The sequence below is a fragment of the Hoplias malabaricus genome, chromosome 18, assembly GCF_029633855.1.
Source record: "Hoplias malabaricus isolate fHopMal1 chromosome 18, fHopMal1.hap1, whole genome shotgun sequence".
NCBI lineage: Eukaryota > Metazoa > Chordata > Actinopteri > Characiformes > Erythrinidae > Hoplias > Hoplias malabaricus.
In genome coordinates this window covers 19,361,891-19,385,787 of record NC_089817.1, presented here as the reverse complement: position 1 = coordinate 19,385,787, position 23,897 = coordinate 19,361,891, and the positions used below count along the sequence as shown (strand labels likewise).

Here is a 23,897-nt window from a genome sequence, read left to right as displayed (position 1 = left end):
CTTCTTTCATTCACACATAGCAGCACCTTTTAGTAAGGGAGATTATTAATCCTAATTATTAATATAATTGCATTTTTGCTGAAAAGGACTTGTCACCAATCTGTTGATATCTGATATGAAATATGAATATGAAAAATTTGATATTGCATGAGTATCAGAACAGACTGTATGGAATTTTTTTGAGCACAGAAAATGGGGTTCTTCAGCAAAGCTAAGGGTTATTCATAAAGTCATTCTTAAACATGAGGTGTTAGTGCTGGAGCAAATTTTTAAAGGGATGTTCAACTTCTTTAATCAATAAGCAATTTTCAGCAGATATTGAGTTATTAATAGGTACCTCAGACAAATGTTATTGATTGGTTTAATCATTTTATTGTTATTATTATTTAGTAAAGATACCCCAAATCTCACTGTGCTCCATTCACTTGTAAAACCTGTATTAGACACATTGTACACACATTCAGCTGATGTATACATAAACATTCCTTATAATGATTTTGTTCACCTTATTGTTTATGAATAGGCATTTAAGGAGTCACAATTCTGTCAGCACAAATTACTTTTTCTTAAACCAAACATAAATCTCTAGCAGTTTGTCCCACCTGCAATCATTAATAGAGAAAAGACTAAGAAAAGCTCAAACCTGGAAATAAGGAAATAATCACCTTTTGGCCAAGTATTTTCTCATTTTTCCTGATATAGGATTTCAGCTACTTGGGTTGTCTGTTATAGTGTTTGTCATTTCTTTGGATAATGACAATATTTTTAATGATTGTATTTTTGTATGAAAATATATTTTCTATGAAATCTTGATCTTGTTTTAATGACAGATTGTCATTTATACTCATTGTTGTACATGGAAAGTACTATATTTCAAATTTAGTTAAAAGACAGCCTGTACAATAAGCTTACAAATATGTTTTACTGTTTTTTTTTTTGTGTGTAACATAAAATTGCAATTCAATATTCACATATTCTCCAGCTCTTTTGTCATTTTATGGTAAGTGTTGTTAAAATTGACAATTAGAAATTTCGTTGACCATTACTAACATCAAAGCCACATTTTTAAAAATTTATAAATTACATTAGTGATATGACCGCGACCCTGAAATGGATTAAGCGGAAGACGTGATGTCGATGATGATTATGAAAATGTCCAGAGCGCTTGAACTCTTAACCTCTACATATTAATTTTATGTTATGTTATTTAATAATAAGACGAAATATACGAAGAAGTAATGCTTAAAAAGTGTCAGTTTAATTATCACTGTGTTGCGAGGGTTAGATGGAGGTTGTCTGTAATGCGTTCGCTCTGGGAACCACCGAGACGCCGTATGTTTGTGTTTGATGGGAATGAAAATGGCGGAAGAGTTGGACAGAGTGCGGATTTCAGCGGCGGAGCTCCGTGCAGAAGCAAGCAGTTTCATCACTAACAAAGACAGTTTTAAAGGTTAGGGTTTCTCTTTCTATTGCTAAAATGTGTGGATAAAAATGGGTAACTTTACACTCCTACCTCATCAGCATTCTGTTGATAGCTAACATACCGAGCTAAAGTTAGCGAGGTTTGCTCCAAATTCTTATTCAAATTTTCCGTTCCACCTTAAATAGATCTGAAGTTACATCGAAGCTGCGCCACTTAAGGTGGAACTGAAAAACCGAAGAAGCTAAGTCAAAATAAGTTTATGGCTGGTTAGCTTGTTGGCTAACTTAGGTTATTAGCTGACAGGCTAGCATTGAGCTGTTGCTAGTTTAGTTTGAAGTGTCCAAACGTGTTGTTCCACTTTAAAAAAATATGAATATCTGAGATGTACACAAAATATGTTCACATTCTCCGCACGGTTAGCACTGTGACTGGTTGTCTAATCGACAGCATCACTAAGCACACAGTTTAAACTTGTATTTGATTGACTTGAACTTAGATAAGATTTAAGTAGACTGGCCGTAACAGTGCCGAAGTTGGCGGTAACTTTCCTCACTTAAATATATCAATGCGTCCATAGAACTCTACTAACATTAACGTTAGGTTTTTTAGTTAATTATATTGTTTAAACAACTACTCTTCTTCAACTCGATTTTTTAATATAATTAAGGGTCAAGGTTTAACCAATATTTAAGATGAGTATATCTTCTGCTAGTTGTAGAATGAGTTTTCATGAATTTTTTTGACCAGAGGAGGATGGGTCCCCCTTGCGAGTCGGTTTCTTCCTCCAGCTGCGAGGGCGTTTTTTCTTGCCATTGTCATCTTTGGCTTTCTCACTTGGGGCCGGATTTTCAAAACGTTTAATCTCCAAATTGTCTAGATAATCAACCCCCCTTTTTCCTATCCAGGGTCAAAATGATTTCAGAGATCAATTTTTCAAAACAATTTCCAATTGGATTAAGTTGGTCCAGATATCTCAGGATAAGAAATTCTAGATCTGGATTTTATCTGATTTAACACTCCTAAACATTGCCATCTGCTGGACAAATTATTTAATTATTTTATTAATGAAAATAAAATTATGAAATCAAGCATTTTAAGAGAGAAAATTGTTCTCCTTATTCTCCATCTCCACACTTTATGATTTTAATTGCTTATTTCCATTTTGTCCTACCTTTTATTTTAATTGTCTACCTTTTTGTAATCACAATTTTGTCTGAAAAACACTTTGAGCTACATGTAAGTATGAAACAAGTTGCTAACATTTAAATGATCACGACAAAAATAAAGGTTTATCGCAGCATTCCTCGTTCATAAATGTTTCATATTCTTGCAAGCATTTTAAAAAGAGTTGTTTTTTTTTTTTAAATGTAAATGTGCGTGTGGGTGCTTTGAAATCACTTTTATGGAACACTGGGTCATTTCTGTACCAAGTCTGTCCTCAACTTTGTTAATCCTGCTTGAATCCACCTCTCAAGGGATAATGATAATCCTGGTATTTGGTATCAAAACTATACAAGATTTCTGCTACTAGTTTTGAAAAGCCCAATTGTATCATTTAATACTGATTAAAGATTGGATTGGATTACAAAATCCAGATCCAAATCTTCAGCAAAAAAAAAAAAAAAAATTACAATTTAACAAGTTTAATTCAATAAGATTGTTTAAATCTTGTAGGATACCTTTTGAAAAATCGGCCCCAGATGATGCTAATTTAAATTGTTTTAATTCTGAACTTCTGTAAAGCTGCTTTGTGTCACCAGGTTGTAAAATGCGCTCTACAGATGAATTTGACTTGCAATGAGATAAACATGTTCATCTTGTTTATATTCGTAGTCGCCGAAGTGGTGACCATAGCAAGAAAAAAAAGACTTAAACGTAAGGATAGGTTCCCATTGGTGCATCACTCCACCATCTACAATATGCTAACCCTAAAATACTCTCTCGCTCTAATCTTGTATGATTCACATATTAGTATGGCATGGGTGGGTGTCATCAAGGGCATGTAGGTTGGCAGATTTGCAAAATGGGACATGTCATCGTACAGTGAATAAGCCATCCACCCCTAGAGCAGAATTGAACCAGAGTGGCGAGTCGGTGACATAACTGACCACAACATATTGTTATTTTGACAATTTGAAAAAATGTGTCAATATTAAAGCTAGGGTAGGTGATTTTGTAGAAACCAATCAGTGTGAGTGGTGTTAGAAATTCGGCAGGAAGACTCAGGAGACCGGCATTGACAGTTGTTTATTTACACATACACAGGATCATGTATGAGTACAGCTTGGTAATTGCAGTCTAACAAAGCATGATCTGATGTTTGGAGACTGGAGGTTCAGCTTCTGAGGTTTCTTCATGTGCATGCAGAAAAGCACAGCCACAGCTTGGTCATCAGTTTGTCACCAGTTCAGTCTATAGTCAGTTTAGTCTGTGGCTGTTACAAGTCCAGTCTGGAAGGAAGGGGAAGAAGAGGTGTGAGAAAAGTGGCATGATGTAAGGGGGAATGATTGGTGGGAATGGGATTATGAGGGGGATAACAAAAGTTCACACAAAGTTGCAAAAAGACCATATAGTTTCTCTCAGTGGGGTTGGAAAAAAACCTACTAAAACGTCCAAACACAATATCAATTGGATATTGCCCATGAATGCTCCATAGGTGGGTAATATAGACTTAATTTTGTTTTGGATCACTTAAGATATCTCCAAATTTGTGAGACAACAAAACTGAATTACTGAAAGTGACATCTACAAAACAAACAGCTCAATTCAAGAAAGAGATCCTGTGGTTATTCAAACAGTGAATGAAAACTTACAAGTTAAACTTCAGCCACTTTCACACAACAATCCAAACAGTTCTCAAATATACCATTCCACCTTTAAAAGATGTGGAGTAAACAAATCGGAGAGATTCATTCATTCAATTAAAGTAAATTCATTAAAGTATCCACTATACAGTATTGTGTCAACGTGCTGGGTCAGGCCACAGGACTTAACTCCTGGGGTAGTGGATGCATGCTTGGCATGCATCCACACCTATGTCATTAAATGCCAGCTCCATGGCCTGCAAGAGATTTTCCCTGATGTAGGGTTGTCGGTCCTAAGCCTTCAACACCATGAATAGAAGAACTCCTCTGTTGGGTTGAGGAAAGGGGAGTATGGTGTAACGAAAACATTCAGGAATTCTTGGATAATATTGAACCACTCTCTGACCTGGATGGCTCTAGGGCTGGGCGATATGGACAAAAAATATCTATTTTTTTTAGCTGAGTGCCGATATACGATATATATCTCAATATGTTTCTTCTCATGAGATAATAACAAAAAGGCACTTCTGAGTCAAAGCTACATGTCCCAAATGTCACACAGGATCTTTTATTAACATTCAGCTGTAGATGTACATGAGACATTGCTCAAAATTAAACTATTGACATATATTAAATAATAATGATCCTTTAGTAAAATAATGTTATATTTCTGCATAATAAAATACTCATACCCTTTTTCTTTACTACTTAGCCGGGGAGCATACCCTTTTGCTGTGTAGTAAACTACCACTTTAATAATACGACTCCACTTCGTACTTTTCTTTTCGTGAGGCACAGTGTTAGCTAATGAAGCTTGCAATGCTGTCTTAACTGGTTTATGGGAACTGTCCTTGGACATGAATACTTCAGAACAGTAGCAGCAGCACCTCTTGAGTTTAATAGCTTCGTACAGAAGTTTGTGCTGCTGTTGTAGTGAAATAGGCTGAGAGTAACCTCGCATTTTGATCTTACCTCCTTTCGACATTCCCTGCAGATAGCCATTTCTGCTACTGTCCGGACAAATCCGAGCCATTTACAAATAACTGAATCGCTGTTCTTTTTCACACTCTGTGTTACTCAGTGAGAGAGTGAGTGAGTGGGTGGGTGGGCACAAGATTTAGACTCCATATCACGCTCTGTTCTATCTCAATATATTTTATCGATATATCACCCAGCCCTAGATGGCACTCACATTGTCCCACACAATGACAGACAGGATGCCCTGTCTTTTTATGTGCCTGCTGCTGACACCCTAACACTCGAAGATCACTTACAAATACCAGGAGGTGTTGAGTGTTGTATGGCCCCAATGTGGCATGATGGTGGAGAACCCTATGATTGCTAATGGCATCACATAATGTGACATTGCCACCACGCTGGCCAGGGACTGCAACAATGGCTCGTTGGCCAAACAGGTTCCGGCCTCTCTCCCTCTTGGTCAGATTGAACCCAGCTTCATCCATATAAATATATTAATGTGGTCGTTCTAATGAGTGAAGTTGAAACACTCTCTATGGAAAAATTCATATAGCTTTGTAAGTGGTACAGAAAAACAGACGTATGCTGTAGAGTAGACTGCAGTATTGAACACTACCTGTACATAGGGGAATCTTTGCTCCTTGACCCTCTCTGAGTTATGGTCCCCTGAAGTGGCAGTTTTGCAATTCTACAAAAAGAACGTAAAGTTACAAAAATATCTGCAGTACTAGACCTACAAGTATATTGGAAAATTTATGTAATGAAACACTTTTTCAAATAAAAAAGTTTTTTTTTTAAAACAAATCTGTATTGGTCAAACTGTAAACATGTATGTAATGAAAAAAGCAATTACTTGTTCTCCTCTCTGAATCTTTGGACTATCGTGGACACGTTATCATGGAAATCTATTTAGGTTGGGCTGAATTTGAAGTTATGCTTCCCTTGTTGTTGAACAAAATTATGGTCTGACATTTGCCCTTATTTCATCTGTAATAAATGTTATTTGTCTCATGCTGTTCCACCTCTCAGTGTTACTTTGCCTCTCTGATTGTTTCTATCCATAGTGAAACTTCAACAACTCCTTGTACTGGCATATATTGATTTCTTCACATCATTATCTATATGTGTGATAAATTTTGAGTTGCTGTGTTTTTTGTTGAGACGAAACATGCGACCAGTTTTGTCACAAGTGCATCACAGTGCAACATGTGTTTTAATGGGTGAATATAAGTTTGCAAGTTGTGTCTAACTAGGTGAAAGTGTTCTGTCAAAAGTGTGACCATTTCAATAAATGGGTTCAGGGCACTCAACATTTGGTTCAGACAGCAGGGTTTAGTGTTTTAGCTACTGAGGAAAACTCTAATGTTAAAACTCTTCAACCAGTGAGATTTGCCCTTATGTCTAATACCTTGTCTCTTTCAGCCTCCTGTTTTTTCTTTCACTTAGACGTACAAGAGACAAGCAAGAAGCAGCGGCATCGAGAAGGGAAACGACCTGATCTGCAGTGGTACCAACCTGGAGCAGGGCAGGTACATAGGAACAAGGATAGTTCCGAGGGAGAAGTTCAAGCGGTTTCCACTGAACGTAGACACCAATTAGGCCAATGTGTGACAGATGATCCCAAAATGTCTGGCAGCTCTCCACAAAGTTCAACTGCAAAACTTACCAGCAAAGACTGTCTTTACCAATGTAACAGTTCTACTGAATCTGGCAGTCATCAGTCTTCTGTGAGGAATACTGTTAAAGATAGCCAGGTATTAAACACTGGCACACTGTCTCCAAAATTGTCTCGGAAAACACGCAAACCTGATCGTGAGATATATCGGCCAGGTGGACGAAGAACTCAAAGCAGTAGACACTCTTGTTCAAAAAAAGTGTTAGAGCAAGAACCTAAAGAAGAGGTAAAGGGGCAACATGGAGACTGCAGTAAGCATAAGTCATCAATTGTGACGGTACAAAGTAAGGATGTATATCTGGAAGATGTAACAGAGAGTGAGGAGAAAGGAAAAGGGAGAAAAAGAAAGGAGTCTAGGAAAAAACGGGAGTACGAAAAACAACACATGAATTTAGATTCATTTTCAGTGCATAATGACCAGACTACTGTTGAAAACATAACTGGCAAAATAGAGAAACTCAAAATCAACAGACCAGCATCCTTGGAGTTAGAAGAAAATAAAGAAATAAAGGGTGACTTTAATGCCAAGAAAAGAATAAAATCGAGTGGTGAAGGACGAAGGAACAGAGGAGAGGGTGGAACACCTGGAGAAGAGAAAAAGAAGCAGAGGAGTAACCGAAGGTCCAGAGGGGTCAGGGAGAGAGAGACTGACCAAATTTCAGGGAAGAGGGAAGAGGGAAAGGGAGGGGAGAAGAGCTCATCAACAAGGCAGCCAGAGAAAAACAGTGTACAAACAGGGGAAGGAGGATTTCACTGGGATTCAAAAGGCAAAGATGTTAATCTTGATCAAAACGTACAACAGCAGAAACATATGGCTAGGCCAAGGGGGGGAGAGAGGGATGGAGAGGGAATCAGAGCATCTGAAGATACTAGCAAATTGAGTACTGCTTCAAAACGTTACTCAAAATCAGATATCCGGCGGCCTCGAAATCGGACCTACAGCACAAGCTCAGCCAGCAGCAATGCCAGTCTTGATGGACAAAAAGACTCTGAAAGTTGTAGATCTCATGTAGGTCTTGGGGGTAGGGAGAAGGGAGAAGGTAGGTTGGCGTCTACATTTTTTGTAAAAACGATAGAGGATAAGGACCCTAGAAACCAACTTAGACAGAGGACATTGAGAGTCAGAGATATGTCCTCCACAGACTCGTTTGATGAGAATGAGGAATGGGAGAGGAATGATCCTTTAAGAACACGGAAAGGAAATGCCAGAGGGTCTAAAGTATCTGTGGGAAGTGGTCGAGGAGGAATCTTAAGAGTTTCTTTGGACAAGAAGTCCATGACAGCCTCAGGAACTGGAGAGGAGAAAGCAAAGCAAAAGAACCAATGTCCTACAGGCAGAGGCATTCTTGTCCTTCCAGCACACACTGAGCTCACAGTGGCCGCAGAGCCTGGACCTCGGCTGATGTGTGGGATGAGAAGCAGCATGGGCCTAGGTAGGGGAAGAGGGGGTCGTGGGGGAAGTACAAGAAGACTGTGGGATCCAAATAACCCTGATAAGAAACCTGCCCTGTCAAGCAGCCAGCAATCCCAGCGTTCACCTCTGCAAACATCCCTATATCCACATCAAGGAGGTTACAGTCCACTGCATTTCCTGGACACTGATGATGAAACTACTGGGAGCCCTCCAGTTGGCCAGGGGGAGCACTTACAGAGCCAAGCTGCTGCAATAGCTTATTACAAATTCCAAAACTCTGACAACCCCTACTGCTACTCACTACCAAACAATTCTCCAAACACACAACCTCGATTTACATTTCCCTATCAGTTTCCATATCAAATACCTTGCTCAAATGGGATGTACCCTAACCCTGCCATGCCTTTCTATGGAGCCTATGGTCAGGTTGGTCAGAGTTATCCTTCTGCAAGTGGAACCCCCATTACCCCTGAAGAAGCAGAAGTACAAACTAGGAGTGAGCTAGGAAAGCTGTTGCGTTTGGCTGACAGCCAGGAGCTCCAGCTCAGCAATTTGCTGTCCAGGGAATGTCTAAGCCCAGAAGGACTGGATAGGATGTCTCAACTGAGGTAAGCAGGGGGCTGTTCGTCCTGAAAGATAATGACAGTGTGGAAAAAATATGTTTGAATGTATAGTTAGAACTCAGGATCTGATGTTCTAGGTGGGATAGTAGTTTTATTGTTTCTAAGGCCTTACAAATAGTTATACCTACCAGAAATTAAAAATAAATAAACAAATAAAAAAGACGTTCTGCAAATTTTCTCTAAAGAATGCCTTTTTGCTGGACTGCCTACCAGGCTGTCCTAGAAGAGGCATTTGCACTGACGTACTGACTGATGTCTGACACCTAATGTTGAAATGTGCATGTGTGAGTAGGAACTGTTTATTCAGCCATGTTTCACAGAAAGAACACAATGTGGCACCACTACCCCGTCTGTTGTTTCAGCCATATTTCACAGTCCAGTCCGTGAACTAAATTTGGAACCATTCAGCAGTGACCAAGCATTAATTTTGCCCCCAGATAAGTACATTTTTTGGGATCTAAATAGGGATTTTTAAATCGCAGGGATTTCTGCTTTGTCAAAGATGTCTGGGATTTTGCTGTCTGCAGGCTTTCCCCCCTCATCCCATTTTTTTTTGCCATAACACCTAAATTCTTCATTAAAATGTTCACTTTGATGATGCTGTTGCAAGGTGAGCAGAAGTTGTGAGGGTTGAATTGTTCACAGGGTCAGAGAATTGAGAGCTGAATTGGGACTCAGATCACACATCAGCGCCACATCAGCGCTGTAGCTCCATCATCCATTTTGGTGAGCGGCTCAGTGTTTTACTGGGGCCTCAAACAGAAATGTGTTGAACATTGAGGTAATATTTATCAATCTCTGGATTATTAAAGCCAGAACACCAGAGCAAGGTGTTAAAATAAACGAGGCTGTGAATTCGTTACAGCACCGTTATATCAGTCAGATCCTTATAGAAATGTAAGTCAGTAGGTACATAAATATCTAGTTTCCAGTGACGCCCTGTCCCTTTATCAAGTATAGATTGCTTGGTTGATAAAATGTTAAGATGCTTGGTTTTAGAGATGTTCAAAAACTTAAATGTTAAAATGTTATCTTGTTGCTTTCTGGTAAATTAGTTGTTTTAATGTCATCTCAACACGGTGCTTCAGTTGCTATGAACAGAAAATAACAGGCTTTCCATGATCATACATACACTGTCAGCAACTGAAAATTAAGCTATATTTGTAGATTTATTATTTGTTATTGTAAACAAAGACATTGATATGATGCACCAAAGCTTCTCCAGACCTTCCAATGACAAGGGTATGTATTTTGGGCTTTCCCGTTTTTGAAATACCAGAAACACCTCTGTGACAATGGCTTTATGACTAATGACGGTCTGGCAAAACTAGGCTTGCCTAATTTCTCTTTGTTTCATGAAAAATGAAAAGAACAAAGTTTCAGTTCATATTACATGCACCATGAGCTTAACCAAAGGTTGCAGAACTGTGGATGGTGGCTTCTGTGTAGAGCCATCACAAAAAAAAAATACATCATCAAAACCATTTAACCACTCACACTACATCTTTATTTAAAAATAGGCTTGAGTATACTTGCTGTAAGCTACAAAAAAAATCACTTTCTTAATAAATGCAGTGATCAGTTATTTTAGACGGTAGACAAATTATTTGAATTCTGACTGCTCTTCCCATGCACGTCATACAAGGAGCCGAATATATCAGTGCATCAGAATTAGGCACAGTAGCCCTTTTCCAAAGAGGGTTACAACTGCATTGTCAGGTCTTGCAACTTTGGTAAAGGTCAAGACAAGTACTAGGGATGTTTTAACACAAAAGATTCAGGTAGCTATTTCTTGTTAGTTAATTTCATCTAGTCTTACAGTAATAATAATAGTTGACTCACAGCTGTATTGCTACATTAAAGGAACAGAATAATGCAATCAGTTATGTCAGCTGTATGGCTGTCTCAAATATAGAATATGGGTTAGCCCTAGGATGAAGAGTTTTTATTTGTTAACATTGTAGGACTTGAATACGGGTGTAGTGGAGAGTTGCATTTATCGATAGCAACATTTCTCCAAAAATATAGAATATCCAAATCTCAAACGTAAAACCCAATGATCGAATAACCAAATATTTGGGGGCCCTATTTGGTCAGCTGACTACATTTGGGGCAAGTTGAAAACTATCAATAACACATTATGCAAAACAAGACTTTGGGATATACTGAATGTTGATGTCCCATTAATTGTCTCAGTATAAACTATTTTGTATTATTAACATGTTGCTGATGGATTTGTCTCTTTCTTAGGGCTGAGCTCCTGACATTGTATGAACGAGTGATTCTAACAGATATCGAGTTCTCTGACTCTCAGAACTTGGACCAGGCACTGTGGAAGAATGTCTTCTATCAGGTTATCGAGAGATTCAGGCAACATTTGAAAGAACAAGATTCAGATACAGTCCCCCTTTTCAGAGCTATGCTCTTAACAATACTGGAAGAGGTAATTGGCCCAGTGTGTGTTCTAGGGTTATTACTCTCTGTACAGGTAGTTCTGTTATTTATTTTCATGTTGAGCACTATATTGTTCTCTCCAGTTTTCGTAGCAGGTTGTATAACCTTATGAATGACTTGCATTATTTTGGAAGGAAATCAATTCAGTAGTGTGCATTTCTGCACTTATTGGTAGTCACAAGGCCATAACAAACTGAAATGTAATTAACTCTGATCTTGTATATTATTTAGGGGGCAACATTCTTTGATTCACTGCTGCAAAAGTTGCAATCTGTGTACCAATTTAACCTGGAAGACTACATGGATGGAATGGCAATACGCGCAAGACCTCTGCGCAAGATGGTAAATACTTCATGATTTTGTGTTGGAATTCAGTATTTTTGCCATTAATATTTGGGCCCATGATTGATTTGAAATGCTAAATTAGTGTTTAGGCATAGGGTGACTCCTATGGCTGGATAATAAAACAGGTAATTTCTGGCACAAATGATAACCGATAATGTCTGGAAAAGTTCTTGGTTACAGGCATGTCTGATTGAGGTGTTAGACAACCTGTGGGCCAAGGGCAAAACTTATTAGGCCATAGTTTCCCTCTTTCCCCACAGCTTGTGTCTAAAATTGTGATGTGTTTTTATATAGTTCTCTATACAATTTATTGATACATTGGTACAAAAGGCAGGGGTTTCTGGTTTTGCAGGATGTTTGGAACATGGCGGTCTGATCTGGCATCAGATTCAGACAGCAAAGAAAGAGAGTGGGGATTTACATATCGTTTTCCTAGATTTTAGCTAATACATTTGGCTCATGTGGAAAGCTTGTTCTACGACGTGCCAGATAAGATTACTAGACTGGTTAAAGCATACTTTGAGGATATTCCATTTTGCTTTAGAACAGGGCTAGTAAAGAGCTTAGGTAGATGGCACTAAATGATACAGAGCAAGTTGTGGGACTAAATGCAGAACTAATGAAGGCTGTTAAAAGCATCAATAGATTATGTTTGCAAGGGAGGTTGAAATTGTGGCGTCTGCAGTTTGGCTTACTGCCTTGCATTTGGTGGCCATTGACAGTTTATGATGTTTCAATCAACGAAGTAGAGAGGAAGGAAAGGGTTATGAACAGTGCCATAAGGGAGTGGCTAGGTGTTTAAGTATCATGACATGGTATTGGAGAGGGGTACTGGCATTATCACTCACAAGTTTAGTTGAGGAATTTAAATGTGCAAAGGTGATTTTGTCAGGATTGAAGGATGCAGTGGTAAAAGCAGCAGCACCAGTCACATGAGAAGGAAGGAAGTGGAAGCCAAAAGTGGCCATGCAGGTTGCCAGGAACTTATAAGAGCGAAGGGATGTAATTGGCCAAATACAATGCGCAAGTATAGGCCTTTGGTCAGGCGATTCATGGAAAGCTTTTATTGGCCTCATCACATAAGAGAAGGCAAATGATGACTAGTTTTATTTGCAAGCAGGAAGAGGATGCCCAGGGTGCATTAGCAGTGTCACAGGTAAAAACAAGTCTAGTGGCTTCGATGGGAGAATCTAGAGAATTGGAAGATTTCCTGGCAATAGTTGTGAGCAATGGAGGCATATTAAGCTTTGCTGGGAGCAACTTAAAACATCCTGCCAACACAGCAAAATCTTGGACGGTTAATGCATTGACAAGTGGTTGTAGTAATAAAATGGTTATGTTTGTGCGTGAAGGGGAACGTTTTTGAGAATGTGCACAGGCTACAAATATTGGTAGATGGGGTGAAGCATGATATTGGAAATTGCTGGTGGACGTAGGTAAAAAAAAAACTGCAGGTCCCAGATTGCATTGTGTTAACTACACTAAGGCCAGACATGGTGTTCTACACTGAAAGTAAACGGATAATTTATTTCATAGAGTTAACAGTTCCATCTGAGGATGCAGTAGATGAAGTATTCGAAAGGAAGAAGCTGAAGTATGCGAAGGGAAGGTGGGTGGCAGGCACATGTAAGACTGGTGAAGATGGGTGTTAGGGAATTTGTAGCCAAGTCTGCCATATCCCTGCTTGTGCAGTTTGGCATCAGGGTCCGGAAAATAAGGGCAGCTGTGAAGGAGTTATCAGAAACAGCTGAAAGGTCTTGTCAGCGTTTGTAGATAAGGAGAGCACAGATTACTTGGGGATATGCACTGTAGAGGTGCTATTGTGGTTGTTGGTGATGTAACATGTAAAGTTCCCATGGAACTGGTGGCTCTGAGCATGTATTAACGATGCCAGTGCTATGTACAGCCTCAGCAGGGAGGCCTGCGTGGTTTTACTTTTGTTGATGGTAAAGGGTGAGGTAGGAATGTAAAGCTGGCTTGGAGGGGCATGGGTCTGGGACACCAGACTTCACTGTTGAACCTTCTGGAGGTGTTTTGGGTTTAATTCAGCGAAACACCAATGAGATGGGTTGCCTACCTGATGACCACTGTGAAGAACTGGTGATGAAGTGGCTGGTTTGTGTACTCATGTGCTGGGCTCAGTGAGTTACCGAGTTAAGGATAGCTGGTTGCTCATCGCATCATATACAGCCACAGCAACCCTTATGGGTAGGTGTAGGATTAAATGTTGCTAGATGTAGCTGGTTGCTGATTGGATCATAAATGGCCACAGCGACTTTAGTGTTGAGGTGTAGGATTCAAAAAAAAAAAATTGTGGCTGCAGGTAGGAAGAGTACGTGGTGGATCGTATGTAAAGCTCTAATAGGATATTTGACATCTTATCCTGTGTATGATTATAATTATTTTTCTTACAGTTGCTGTAACATTTACAGTTATTGTTGTGTTGCATTTATTGTTAATTCAGGTGAAGTATGCTCTGATCAGTGCCCAGCGCTGTATGATCTGTCAGGGAGATATTGCAAGATACCGGGAACAAGCCAGTGACTCTGCAAACTACGGGAAAGCACGCAGGTTATCTCTTTTGTACCATTACGTTTGTTAGAGTAATCTAAATGATACACTAGAACATTTTTTGTCTAAATGGCTCTTTGTGTCTTCTGCAGTTGGTACCTAAAAGCTCAGCAGATTGCTCCAAAAAACGGACGACCCTACAATCAGCTTGCGTTATTAGCCGTGTACACGGTGAGAGATTTATTTAATTTATTTGTTGAAAATCAGCTTATACTTAATGTGGGACTGTATTGATTTTGGCCATGAGAGGCAACAGGTCCTAACTCCAAAGTCCATAACAGAATTATTAAACTATACAAAAGCATCAGCACTCCTAAAGTTTCTGTCAGTAATGACAAATTTAAATAGATGGCAGCCTCAACATATCTAAAATAAAACTGTATTAGTAAATCAATTACATTTTACTAGTTTTCTTGCCATGAACATGTCCCTATGGGTAGAAATGGCATTAAATATATACTAACTAACTAGTTTATTTGTTGAAGCATAGGCTATGTCTTTTGTGAGGCATTTTTTACATAAGTATTTACTAATGAGATCAAAAGATGTATGCAGCATATATTTGCAGTTTAAAGCCTTGTCTTTTTTGCTTCTGTAGGACTAGATATTGGATATTATATTTTTTATCTCACATTTACTCACTCTAAGGTCCATTGTTCTACTCTCTTTCTCTTTGGCAGAAGCGGAAGCTGGATGCTGTGTATTACTACATGCGTAGCTTGGCTGCCAGCAATCCAATCTTGACTGCAAAAGAGAGCCTGATGAGTCTGTTTGAAGAAGCCAAGCGTAAGGTAAAGAAAGCACTTGACCTCTGAGATGATTAGCATTTTTAAAAGCAGTACTTAAAATAGTGATGCATGATGCTTTTCACAGTCTCTGGGATTAAATTTCTCCATGGTGAAAACTAATTTAAAATATAAGAACGCTCAGTAAACACACACACACAGCAGGTTAAATTACAGAAAGATACTCTGAAATACCACAGTGCAGGAGCCGTTCTTATATAAAACACATGAAAAGTCATTTAGCGTCTGAATTTATTACTGAAACAGAATGGTAAATGATTACAAACACTTGCTCAGATACATTCTCTCCCTCGCTTGCTCCGAGTTGCTTTATGCCGCTCTCTCACTCGCTTTCCAAAACAAACCTGGTGCTGTACTAATTAGTGCTCCTCTAGAAACCATTCATGCAGAACAAGCAGTAAATATTTGATTAAAAGGGACATTCATTCAGTCATTGTCTGTAACCGCTTGTCCAGTTCAGGGTCAGGTTCCAAGGGAGCCTACCTGGAATCACTGGATGCCAGGCAGGAACACACCCCGGAGGGGGTACCAGTCTTTAAATCATCTAATTAACAAATTGTTCTTTGTGAAAGTCACTCAAGTCTTCCACATCCAATATGTCAGCTGTCAGAACAGAATGTTTGCGATCTATTATGATATGTAGTTCTGAGGTAATCAGTGTTATTGGCTTTATGTTTATTGTTTAGTTAATTGGAGTATGTTTTCATTGTAATGCGCAATAATTAAAATAATAAATAAAAGATGTAAAATATGTACTTTCAGAAAGTACATACAGGGGTTGGACAATGAAACTGAAGCACCTGTCATTTTAGTGTGGGAGGTTTCATGGCTAAATTGGACCAGCCTGGTGGCCACCAAGAATGACCAAACACATCCAACAGGATTAACTGTGGATGCAAGAGGAAGCTGTCTGAAAGGGATGGTTGGGTGCTAACCCGGATTGTATCCAAAAAAACATAAAACCACGGCTGCCCAAATCGCAGCAGAATTAAATGTGCACCTCAACTCTCCTGTTTCTACCAGAACTGTCCGTCGGGAGCTCCACAGTGTCAGTATACACGGCCGGGCTGCTATAGCCAAACCTTTGGTCACTCATGCCAATGCCAAACGGTTTCAATGGTGCAAGGAGCGCAAATCTTGGGCTGTGGAACATGTATTCTCTGAGGAGTCCACCTTTACTGTTTTCCCCACATCCGGGAGAGTTACGGTGTGGAGAAGCCCCAAAGAAACGTACCACCCAGACTGTTGCATGTCCAGAGTGAAGCATGGGGGTGGATCAGTGATGGTATGGGTTGCCGTATCATGGGATTCCCTTGGCACAATCATTGACCCAACCATTCTGGGGGTTTGTGCATCCAATGGTTCAAACATTGTATCCTGAAGGTGGTGCCATGTATCAGGATGACAATGCACCAATACACACAGCAAGACTGGTGAAAGATTGGTTTGATGAACATGAAAGTTGAACATCTCCCATGGCCTGCACAGTCACCAGATCTAAATATTATTGAGCCGCTTTGGGGTGTTTTGGAGGAGCGAGTCAGGAAACGTTTTCCTCCACCAGCATCACGTAGTGACCTGGCCACTATCCTGCAAGAAGAATGGCTTAAAATCCCTCTGACCACTGTGCAGGACTTGTATATGTCATTCCCAACACGAATTGACGCTGTATTTGCAGCGAAAGGAGGCCCTACACCATACTAATAAATTATTGTGGTCTAAAACTAGGTGTTTCAGTTTCATTGTCCAACCCCTGTATTTTATTTATTAATTTAATAAATGGCATGTTTAGATAGTGTTCGTTATGTTGGTGCATTAGACTTGTTTCTTTCCAGGAATAGTAAAAGCACTCTGCCCTCCTGTCTCACAGGCTGAGCAGATCGAGCGCAGGCGGAAGCAGGATTCAGAGGGAGGTGTATGCGGCCCACAAGGGCGAGGAGGGAGTCGGGCTGAAGATGTCAGCCGCGTGGAAATCTGGGTCCGTCCCAGTGGACAACCAAGGATGGCATCTGGCCCAGGGGGCAGCGAGCTGAGGAAATATGACCAAGATGAAGACCTGAGCACACTGAGTGCCAGTGATGTGAGAACTGATGCACCACACCTGTACATTCTGTAGTCCTTTTATGGACATTGTGTCTATAAACCAGTGCTGTAGTCAGTGTGAATGTCCAACTACTCTTAAACATTATTTAATTAATTCATGCATGCATGCATGCCATGTCAGTAACTGTTTATTCAGTTTAGGGTCATGGTGGGTCCATAACCTAGCCAGAATGAGTGTGCGCAAGGAAACACCCTAGATGCAAGCCATCACGGGGGGACCACACAGTCACACTTTTTTTTTTGAGTAGCCAATCTACCTGCCAAAGTATGTTTTTTGACTGTAGGAGGAAACCAAAGCAGACGGAGGAATTCATGTAGACACAGTGAGAACACAACAGTCCCCCGATGTGGGGCTGAAACCCAGGAACCTGGAAGTGTGACATCTACTCTAACAGTCGTTGCCATGGTGCAGCCTCTTTTGGTCTTTTTAAACAACTAACCTTTAGGGCTGGACGATATTGCCAAAGTTTATATCACAATATATTTCTTAATTTGGTCAAACTTTGTAATTCAGATATCAATATGTACAGTACAAAAAACACTGAAAAACTTTCAAGAACAAACAACAAACATGACGTCACCGTCAAACATAAAACTATTGGCTTTGTCAATATTGATATTTTTATACTACATTTTAAATTGAGTGTGCTGAACTGATGACAGTGCCCTGTAATGAATGTGACAGATGTAAATAATGTATATTAAAATATTGAAAATGTGTTTAAAAATCGTACATATCACACATTTTATATTGTGACATACAGTGCTCAGCATAAATGAGTACACCCCCCTTTGAAAAGAAATTTTTTAATCAATATCTCATTGAACACAATAATATTTTCCAAATTTTTTGAAAAGTGAGTTTCATAAAACATTTGTTTGACCCATAACCATGTAAGTAAGGTTAATGATATAACTTAAGTTAAAAAATCTTTAGTTTTACTCAAATTAGTTGATGCAAAAATGAATACACCTCACAACAAAAACTACAAATCTAGCATTTTGTATGACCTCCATGATTTTAAGGACGGTACGAAGTCTTCTAGGCATGGAATGAACAAGTTGGCGACTGTGATGATGTACAGTATCTGTGACACATCACCAAGAGAAACCATTATATGTATACTTACCTGTACTTACTCACCTGCAGACGGGTCATGTGAGAGGGAAAAGAGTACTATCTCTTGATGCTGAGTTTTACTTACCTGGTTGAATCCATTCTTCATAGAGGGAAGGGAGAATTAGCATCTAGAAGAGGGAAAACATCCATCCATCCATCCATCCATCCATTATCTGTAACCGCTTATCCAATTTAGGGTCGCGGGGGGTCCAGAGCCTACCTGGAATCATCGGGCGCAAGGCAGGAATACACCCTGGAGGGGACGCCAGTCCTTCACAGGGCAATACAGACACACACATTCACTCACACATTCACATCTACGGACACTTTTGAGTCACCAATCCACCTGCAACGTGTGTTTTTGGACTGTGGGAGGAAACCGGAGCACCCGGAGGAAACCCACGCGGACACGGGGTTGTTATTTTTATTGTTTATGAAACTTGTGTATGCAAGATACAATAACTTTAACCTCTTTAGGGAATGGTATATTCTAGGGGGCGTAGCGAGAGAAACATAACATAAGTGTATATAATAATACTCAATTGACTTTGTTGTCATTATCTTTTTTGTCTCTGCTAATAGAGTTTCGTTTTGTTAATTTTTTTGTTCTCATGGAGCGTGCGTGTATATATTGTAAATAGTAATGTAAAATCTGGTGTGTAAATAATGGTGAAAGGGAACCAAAAATTGAACCCCTCTGTGTTATTTTGAGTCGACCTTACATCATCTCAGGCCTCTCGCCCGACTCTATCCATAGAGAACACCTCCTACCATTACACTTTGCGATGGTTGAGGGGTGAGCTTTATCACAGCGACATATTGAAACTCCATATTGAAAATCCATCTTTTTCCATTCTTCAAGAATGACCTCTTTTAGAGCCTGGATGCTGGATGGAGAGTGTGCAACTTGTCTCTTTAGACTCCCCATAGATGTTCAATTGGGTTCAGATCTGAAGACATACTTAGCCACTGAATCACTTTCACCCTGTTCATCTTCAGAAATGCAACAGTGACCTTAGATGTGTGTTTTGGATCATTGTCCTGTTGGAAAAGTGCATGACAACCAAGAGCATGGAGTGAGGGTAGCATCTTTTCTTTCAATATAGAGCATAAAATCTGTGAATTCATGATACCATCAATGAAATGCAGCTCCCTGACACCAGCAGCACTCATGCTTCTTTAGCTAACTGCAAAAAACTTGTGTAGTGATTTTCTTTAACCCTTCTCATTAGAAAACATTTCTGTTTAGGCGTTAACTCTCGTGGACTTGTCTCTTTATGAGATGATTGCCGTTCCGTCTTCTTTTAAATTTTTGTATCACTTTTGATAAAGGATTCTGACTAATAAGTAAAGATTTGCTGATGTTCTTGTAGCCTTCACCTTTCTTGTGTAAAGAAATTATTTTCTTTCTCAAGTCTTGTTACATTTCTCTTCCATGTGGTGCCATTGCTGACAGCATGAAATAAGGAGTTTTCTTTGTAGCAGTACTGCCCTTTTCTAGTCAACCATCTTCTGGAGACCTGTTTAATTAATAATTAGACTCACCTGTGGTTGAATTCGTGTTAATTATAATTTTATAGTCTAGCTTTGCTCCTAAGACTTTCATTGGGGTGTTCGTATTTTTGCAACATGGTCTTGAAGGAATTTGTTAGGAAAATTACTTTTGTATGTGTGCAAATAAACACAACTTGCTTGCAATCAAAGTATTTTGTAGTGTAGTCTCCCATAGAAAATTTTGAATCTGAAAGCAAACTAAAGGTTTTCTGACAAATGCTTTGGGGTGTATTCATTTATGCTGAGCGCTGTATGTTGAAATATTGTCCAGCCCTACTATTATTTTTACTTAGCAATTTACACACCAGGGCCTTATTGCAAGGACAGGAATTATCTAAGGCTGTCCTAACTTTAGTTAAGCCTATAGGACCAGTGAAATGAGCTAGAATGAATTGAACTGAAACACTCTAAATGGTTCCAAGAATCAAACATCCCACCGACCAAATGTCTGAAGATGGGTCTTAGCAATGAGCATTTATGTCACAAACAAAAGCATACAGGTGCAGCTCAGTAAATTAGAGTATCATCAAAAAGTAAAATATTTTAGTAATTCAATTCAAAAAGTGAAACTCATATATGCAGGTGCATCTCAATAAATTTGAATATCATCATTTAATAAATTAGAATATCAAATATTTCAGTTATTCAGTTCAAAAAGTGAAACTCATTATATAGATGAATTACAAAGAGAGTGATATATTTCAAGCGTTTTTTTTTTTTTTTTTTTATGCTGATGATTATGGCTTACAGCCAGTGAAAACCCCAAATCCAGATCAGCCTATGGCATTGCTGAGGTGTTATGAAAGCCCAGGTTGCTTTGATGAATATGTATATATGAGTGCTTTCTGTTTTGTGTGCGAGCTGCACGAGTTCTGTGCCCGTGTGGGCACTCCGAGTTATGTGCATCTGACCCCTGAGTTTTGCGAGCATTTTTGGCACAAATCTCTTGCGTGGGCAGGTTTTCTCAGGGGTGCCTTCCCATTGGTTAATGAGTTTTTGAGTGACAACTCAGTGCCCTGACATTGTTCACGACTCAACTGCAGCAAGCGTGTGTTATTTGGCTTTATTTTGGACTCCGCATGTGCCGAATATCACGCATATGAACATTGTTGAATAGCTCTCATAGAATTTCCCTTTTCCTAATGTTTAAACATATGGCCCTTTTTTGCTTAAACTGCATACTATTAGAACATTTTATATTTTGTCACTTCACCTGTACTTGTTTATTAATATTAATAATATTTATTATAATCATTGCTGATAATTATTAATTTTTTTTTTTAACGAATCATTCACATATCCTCACAAAATGCGAAAATGACAATGGATTTTGCAGATGTTAAATACAACTTTATTAAATTTGCATTCATTAAAGGAACAATAACATTTCTCACGCTCCTTATTGTCATGTTTCTCTTTTCTCCGACCTCATGTAACACAATATGCATATACAAACCGGATTCCAAAAAAGTTGGGACACTAAACAAATTGTGAATAAAAACTGAATGCAATGATGTGGACATGGCAAATGTTAATATTTTATTCGTAATAGAACATAGATGACAGATCAAAAGTTTAATCTGAGTAAATGTAACATTTTAAAGGAAAAATATGTTTATTCAAAATTTCAGTGTCAATAAATCCCAAAAAAGTTGGGACAAGTAGCAATAAGTGGCTGGAAAAAGGAAATTGAGCATATAACGAACAGCTGGAAGACCAATTAACACTAATTAGGTCAATTGACAACATGATTGGGTATAAAAAGAGCTTCTCAGAGTGTCAGTGTCTCTCTGAAGCCAAGATGGTCAGAGGATCACCAATTCCACCATTGTTGTGCAGAAAGATAGTGCAGCAATTCCGGAATGGTGTTACCCAGCGTAAAATAGCAAAGACTTTTAAGTTATCATCATCAACCGTGCATAACATCAAAAGATTCCGAGAATTTGGAACAATTGCTGTGCATAAGGGTCAAGGCCGTAAAACTCTACTGGATGCTCGTGATCTCCGGACCCTTAAATGTCACTGCACGTCAAACAGGAATGCCACTGTCAAGGAAATAACAGAATGGGCTCAGGAATACTTCCAGAAAGCATGTTCAGTGAACACGATCCGCCGTTGCCAGCTGAAACTCTACAGTGCAAATAGGAAGCCATTTCTAAGCAAGCTCCACAAGCTCAGACTTTTGCACTGGGCCAAGGGTCTTTTTAAAATGGAGTGTGGCAAAATGGAAGACTGTTCTGTGGTCAGATGAGTCACGATTTGAAGTTCTTTATGGAACACTGGGTCGCCATGTCATCCGGACCAGAGAGGACAAGGATAACCCAAGTTGTTAACAACGCTCCGTTCAGAAGCCTGCATCACTGATGGTATGGGGTTGCATGATTGCTTGTGGCATGGGCAGCTTGCATGTCTGGAAAGGCACCATTTAATGCAGCGAACTATGTTCAGGTTCTAGAACACCATATGCTCCCATCTAGACGTCATCTCTTTCAGGGAAGACCCTGCATTTTTCAACAGGATAATGCCACACCACATTCTGCAGCAATCACATCATCATGGCTACGTAGGAGAAGGATCCGGGTACTGAAATGGCCAGCCTGCAATCCAGATCTTTCACCTATAGAGAACATTTGGCGCATCATAAAGAGGAAGGTGCAACAAAAAAGGCCCAAGATGGTTGAACATTTAGAGGCCTGTATTAGACATGAATGGGAGACCATTCCTATTTCTAAACTTGAGAAACTGGTCTCCTCTGTCCCCAGACGTCTGTTGAGTGTTGTAAGAAGAAGGGGGATGCCACACAGTGGTAAAAAAATGGCCTTGTCCCAACTTTTTTGGGATTTGTTGACGCCATGAAATTTTGAAACAACATTTTTCCCTTAAAATGATACATTCTCTCAGTTTAAACTTTTGGTCTGGTTCCTTTCTGAATAAAATATTAGATGTTGGCACCTCCACATCATTGCATTCAGTTTTTATTCACAATTTGTTTCGTGTCCCAACTTTTTTAGAATCCGGTTTGTAAAATTTGAGCTTGTAAATCATAATAGCCATTGCGGAATAGGTTCAATACGTTAGTAAACGGGATTCTGAACAGGAGCTTAAAAATAAAAATATTTTACAAATAAACAGAAATAAATGCTCATTTATTCTGTTTTGTCCTGAGTAAACACAGACATCACTGTGCATTTACCTCAGATCAGTATCTACGAGAGACAAACAGGTTTGTTTTCACAGTAAATTATTTTATTTATTTTTTTAGACAAAACTACCAATATTTACATTGATATCGTCGGACTTTGCAGGTATTTCTGCGTTTTAAAACAGTAAATCACAGTATTCGTGTTTAAAATCTTGTCCGTTGAAAAAAGTTGTCAGTTAAAAATTCATTAGCTAATGGGAAGGCACCCCTGAGAAAACCCGCCCACGCGAGAGGTTTGTGCCAAAATTGCTGGCAAAACTCAGGGATCAGGCGCACGAAATTGAGAGAGCTCGTGCACAGAACTCGTGCAGCTTGCGCACAAAAGTCAGAGACGTGCAGAACTCGAAGCAGTCGCGCACAAAACTGAGAGAGCACACGCAGAAGTCAGAGCTCATGCGCAAAAGTCATGGAGCACAAAGGTCAGAACTGGATATTTTGTTTGCAAGTTTTAAGTTTTATGATTGAGATTGATTGATTTATTTTTAAATTTATTTATTATTATTATTATTTTTGTGCGATTCATTTTGGCACAAATCTGATTCCATAGTGGGGGAGGTTGCCTTGGTCTACAGCCAGTCAGAGTGCAGCTCTTGCCTTTTAACACGTCAGTCATTTAAAGGAACACTGTACTCGGTGAGCAACAAGTGTAAACATCAGAAATAAACTCAATACATCAGAATAAAACACACCATACCTAAGGGTTTTTAATGTTTGGTGAGGGGTAAATGGCTACTTGGTGAGGGACTGGAGATGAGTTTCTCATAGAAATTAAAGAAAAACACTAAGATGTTGACATCAGGCCTAGAAAAGGTATATACACTGTAT

General features: G+C 39.2%; 1 protein-coding gene across 2 annotated transcripts in view; it reads left to right on the top strand.

The window, feature by feature from the left end:
- Positions 1–1,279: 1,279 nt before the first annotated feature.
- The window catches only part of smg6 (SMG6 nonsense mediated mRNA decay factor), a 38,144-nt gene continuing 15,526 nt past the window's right edge, over positions 1,280–23,897 (top strand). Inside the window, exons 1-8 of one of the 2 annotated variants that reach the window (XM_066651623.1) lie at positions 1,280–1,450; positions 6,652–8,902; positions 11,168–11,360; positions 11,603–11,713; positions 14,181–14,287; positions 14,380–14,458; positions 14,968–15,078; positions 16,964–17,173. In XM_066651623.1, the coding sequence (XP_066507720.1) occupies positions 1,348–1,450; positions 6,652–8,902; positions 11,168–11,360; positions 11,603–11,713; positions 14,181–14,287; positions 14,380–14,458; positions 14,968–15,078; positions 16,964–17,173 (3,165 nt within the window). In that variant the 5' untranslated portion in view covers positions 1,280–1,347. Of the gene's footprint in view, positions 1,451–6,627; positions 8,903–11,167; positions 11,361–11,602; positions 11,714–14,180; positions 14,288–14,379; positions 14,459–14,967; positions 15,079–16,963; positions 17,174–23,897 lie in introns of both variants that reach the window. The other variant, XM_066651622.1, reaches the window with a different exon arrangement.